Source organism: Mus musculus, chromosome 2 (assembly GCF_000001635.26).
Source record: "Mus musculus strain C57BL/6J chromosome 2, GRCm38.p6 C57BL/6J".
Lineage (NCBI taxonomy): Eukaryota > Metazoa > Chordata > Mammalia > Rodentia > Muridae > Mus > Mus musculus.
This window is the reverse complement of record NC_000068.7, coordinates 164,714,487-164,719,560: the sequence shown is the minus strand read 5'-3', so window position 1 is coordinate 164,719,560 and position 5,074 is coordinate 164,714,487. Positions and strand designations below refer to the sequence as shown.

The following is a 5,074-nucleotide window of genomic DNA, read 5'->3' as shown; positions in this document are numbered from 1 at the left end:
GGGCTTTCCCTGGTCTCTGGAGCTCATTGACTAAGCCAGACTGCCTGATCTACCTGTCTCTGCTTCCCCACACCCATGTGCCCATGTGCCACCATGCCCAGATTTTTATGTGAATTATTGGGCTAGAACTCAGGCCCTGTGAGTCAACTTCCATCCGAGTCCTCAGCAGTTAATTTTAAGTCGTTACTGCATCTATTAATTATTAGTGTATGTGGGGGGGGGGCAGAGGCTGATGTGAGTGCCTTTCTTGATCTTGCTCTATCTTATCTTTTGAGATAGAGCCTCTAGGAGAACCTGACACTTGCTGGTTGGCTAGGCTGTCTGGCTAGCAAGCTCTGGGGAGCCCACACATCTTAAGGCCTTCCTTGTATTAACTAGGCTTACAGACACGAAGTCTGTTTACATGTATGCTGGGTATTGAACTTCATGCGATGCAATGGGCTCTTTACTGACCGAGCCATCTGCCCAGTACCTACATTTGCCTTTTTTTTTTTTAAGAAGCATAATTAGGATCTATTGAAACCTAAGAGGAAATTGGGTCATGAATTCCTTGTCTCTACCAAACATGTTACTTAATAGTTAGTTATTCTTTGAACTAGAACATAGCTCTCAAAAACTTTTTAAAGAAGTTGCACTTGAGCTATCCTTATAAAACACCAAGTCTTCATATAACCAGAGGGAGAAAACCACTCCAGACTGCCGGGAATGGTACCGGGTCCATCACCTCTATGGCGTCAGGCCCGGGAACAAAGTTATATTTGACACAGCATGGTATGGGATGCTGGACTTGGTGACCCAATACTTAGAGGCTGCTGGAATCTTCTTGTTCCTTTGCCCTCAGCATCCTGCATCACAGTAATCCTTTGGGAGAGGGAGTAAGAATGCTAAGGCCTCTAATATATGTGCCCCTTCCCAAGGGATTCCCCAAGCTGCGCCCATAACCCAGGGTCTGCGGTTGCTAGTGTTTGGATTGAGCTGACTCATGAGGGGCCACATACAGGTCCTGTCAGGGTGAAGAAACACTAGGGCACTGGCTCCTGTGGATAGAGCCCTTTGTGAGACTCTACTGTTGATAAGAATTTGAATAATCAGAACTCCCAGATGCAATGCCATGGCTTTCACAGTTCTGCCAACTGGGATGCCAGAGACACATGTCCCCAGAACACGGACATGCTTGAGGGCTGGCTGACAGTTGATTTGTGGCAGGAATGAGAACTGAGTGACAGTTACTTTGGTGGAAACAATGGCAGTGCGATAGCAAAGACGAAGGACACCACAGGGATTGGATCCGAAGGAAGAGGCTGGTGCCCATGAAGGGGCCTTCTATGTAGCTTCTGTCGGAAGCATCTTGGATGGTTGGATGGGAGTGATGGATGGATTCATACTGGGGCTGAAGTTCAGGAAAATATCAATTAAAATTGCAGACAGCTAACCAGTGGAAAAGGCAAACCCCAGGCAAGGAAATGAACAAGAATTTTGAATTCTAAATGTTGTCAGAAGTTTCGACTTTATTCCCTCTGCATATGAGCCTGGCGCTGCTCCTTGCATCCTTCGCTTACTGCTTTCCTGGGTTTGGATTAGTCCTTCTGTTAATAGATAAAATTTGCGATTGTTATGGTCATCGGTATAGTTAAAAGGACCCAATCAACTAGTTCTTAAGATTATCACCCAAATTTCACAGCTGTCTATAGATAATATTCTCCTATCAGTAAATGGGTGTGATGCTGTACTGTGGGACTATGCAGACTGGATGCTCTGTTTAGAGAGCTCTGGCAGGCGCTGTATTATGACTGCCGTCATCTCCATTCTCTGGACGCCTCTGGAGATTTTCTTGTAACCACCAAACAGCAACCTGTGAGGCTCTCAGAGAGCCAGCCCATTGTCAGAGTACTTAGGTGCTGGGTGAAGAGTCCTAGGGCCTGCACCTCCATGTCCTTCCAAGCAATCAAACACCCACACCCACCCACACCTATGAGTTTTTTGAAGGTTTCATATGACATGTTTGATCATGCTTAACCACTCCCCCAGCCTGTTTATCCCCTCCCCCAGCCTTCTCCACATCCCTTCCCCACTTTTCCTTTCTAACTAACTAACTAACTAACTAACTAACTAACTAACTATGTAACCCAAGTTGACCTGGTACTCACTACATAGCCCAGGTTAGCCTCAGACTCCTGCCTCAGATTCCTGAATGCTGGGATGACACGAGAAGGCCACCATGGTTGGCTAGGATTTGCTTTTCAGCTTGAAAAACAACAGGGGACAGTGAGACTGAAGGCTCACCTATCTGTAGGAGGTAATTTATTTATTCCTTGCTCATTTCCCGCTAGTCTCTTTCTAGATGTTGCCTGTAAAACAGTATCCTTAAAGGTGGGGCGAGGCACCTAGAGGCTTACCTCTACGTGAATGCAACGGACTTCACAGAGGTATTTAGTTTTAAAGTTGTTTCTGTTGCCCCCGCAGCCAGTGAAGATGAAGGACTCACATAGGGCCGATTCTGGGTTGAAGTAGTATCTGTAGAAAGTGAAGCTGCAGAAGCCCTTCTTTACCGGTTGGTTGCATATTACTGTCAATAAGAAGCCCAGGTTTAGCTCTCTTACTAAAAGAATTATCACTCTTTTCTCTACAGACTCAGACTACTAATGCTCTCCTCTGCCCCCATATAAATCTGATTTTATCCTTGAGGAGCAAGTTATAATCCCTTTGCTCCGTCTGTGATACAGGACAGTAAACCTGGGCTATAGCCTGGGTTTATGTTACAGAGGATACTTAGAGGAGGACCACACCCTCCATCTTCCCCAATATTCCTTATTCACATTAAGCATCCCACTTCCAGAGTCTCTCTGTACTTTCCTCGGCTCTGCAAGCGAGCATCTAACTCAGTGCCTGTAGGTCCTCATTCATTGGAAATGGAAGTGAGCGTCTAACTCGGTACCTGTAGGTCCTCACCCACTGGGAACCCAAGCGAGCATCTAACTCGGTGCCTGTAGGTCCTCACCCATTGGAACCCAAGCGAGCGTCTAACTCGGTGCCTGTAGGTCCTCACCCATTGGAACCCAAGCGAGCGTCTAACTCGGTGCCTGTAGGTCCTCACCCATTGGAACCCAAGCGAGCGTCTAACTCGGTGCCTGTAGGTCCTCACCCATTGGAACCCAAGCGAGCCTCTAACTCGGTGCCTGTAGGTCCTCACCCACTGGAACCCAAGCGAGCCTCTAACTCGGTGCCTGTAGGTCCTCACCCATTGGAACCCAAGCGAGCCTCTAACTTGGTGCCTGTAGGTCCTCACCCATTGGAACCCAAGCGAGCCTCTAACTCGGTGCCTGTAGGTCCTCACCCATTGGAATCCTTTAGTCCCGTTCCTCCTCACCAGAGCACATATGTTAAAAAGCCTTCCCACCTTGCATATCTACTCCCGAAGGCTAGGCTTCCGCTGCCAGGTCTGGCAGTCTCCTTTCTCTACTATCCTCCCCACTCCTGCTTCTCTTAATTCACACCCCTAGACTCACTTCTTTTCGCTGTCCGCATACACGTGGGTTCCAGCAGGAGCCATGGTGACCATGTTGGAGACAAAGAGAGTTAATGTCATGATGCCCAGCTATAGCCCCTTCCATGATTGGGATTTTTCCCATCTCCACTCTGAGTTTTCCCAAAGTGCCCATTAGAATACAAATTTTAAAAGTAGCACAGGGGTGTTGAGGATGGCCGTGAACCTTCTAAATCCAAGAAAGGTAGCATAGTGCTCCTAGGATTATGTACTGAATAGAAATGAAACTCATCACACACACACACACACACACACACACACACACACACACACACACACACACACACACACAAGAGGGGGGCATTTCTCGAATATCCCTAATATCACTCTCAGTCTCTTTTTGTAACTTAAGTTGATTCTACTTCCCCACCCCGCTCTTTCTTTAACCTACACTGGGAACTCAATATAATCAGAAGCCCCAACCCATGGGGTTTGATAGAAAAGGAGGGGTTGGAGTTGGTCGTCAGCCATACCATCCTGATTCTCTGGATTTCCTTCCCCTTCACCATTTTCCTCCAGGCCATGTTTCCAGTTTTGCTTACCTCCAAGGTGCCCGCTTTCGCAGAGTTGACTTCGGACTCCTGCAGGATATAGCAAACTACTAGATAGCATTGACAGGGACATGGCAAACGTTAGAAGCCACAGGGCAAGGCGAATCCCTGGACCCGCCATGGCGCTCCTGACAGCAGACAGGAGAGACTCAAGCTACACTGAAGTGCCCTGCCTTGGAGGAGGAGCTTCAGGTTCTCTGAGAAGTTGAACCTATATTTGAATTTAATTTCCTCAGGGCCTGGACACGGCTCTGGTGGAGCCAGAATCAGTGCAGTGAGCAGGACAATAAGTGCTTGGGTATCCAGCCATGGAGTTTGAAAGACCATGTTTGACAGAGCCCTGAGGAGGAACCCCCCACCTCTTTCTCTCTCTTCAACTATGGGTTAGAGCTTCTTAGAACTTAAACTGTCAATTCATTTCTTCTCATGGTTTTAAGAACGAGTACAGAAAGCAATGGGTAGTTCCATCATAGAATTTTCATACTTGCTTTTGTTCCCCCCATCCCCTCTCCTGCCCACTCCCTCTTCCCTCCGCCTCTTTCTGCCTCCATTAACCCCTCTGTCTTCATGCCACACCCGTCCCACGGTACTTCTTTCTTCAATGTCATCTTTCCCCTCTCAGGTTTTATGGTCCATTTCTCCTCACACATGGATCCACATATCTAGAACGTGAATCTGTTCTAAGAACAGCTATGTACTATTTGTATTTATGAGTCTTGAGTCTGAGTCTGGAATATGTTGCTTGAGATGGTAACTTCCACTTCTATCCACTTCCTGCAAATGCCATGACCTCATTTTTTAAAAAAGATTTATTTATTATTATACATAAGTACACTGTAGCTGACTTCAGACACACCAGAAGAGGGCGTCAGATCTCATTACCGGTGGTTGTGAGCCACCATGTGGTTGCTGGGATTTGAACTCAAGACCTTCGGAAGAGCAGTCAGTGTTCTTACCTGCTGAGCCATCTCACCAGCCC

General features: G+C 47.3%; 1 protein-coding gene across 1 annotated transcript; it reads right to left on the bottom strand.

The window, feature by feature from the left end:
* Nucleotides 1-1,492: 1,492 nt before the first annotated feature.
* Nucleotides 1,493-4,256, bottom strand: Spint5 (serine protease inhibitor, Kunitz type 5). Its single transcript, NM_001040055.1, has 4 exons — nucleotides 4,087-4,256; nucleotides 3,507-3,515; nucleotides 2,397-2,566; nucleotides 1,493-1,586 (listed from the first exon to the last, which is right to left on the bottom strand). Exons 1-4 carry the CDS (start codon nucleotides 4,214-4,216, stop codon nucleotides 1,578-1,580), a joined length of 318 nt encoding a protein of 105 aa, NP_001035144.1. The 5' UTR covers nucleotides 4,217-4,256; the 3' UTR covers nucleotides 1,493-1,577.
* Nucleotides 4,257-5,074: the final 818 nt, after the last annotated feature.

Coding starts and splice junctions, on each gene's coding strand:
- Spint5 (NM_001040055.1), bottom strand. CDS start 4,216: ATGGCGGGTCCAGGGATTCGCCTTGCCCTGTGGCTTCTAACGTTTGCC.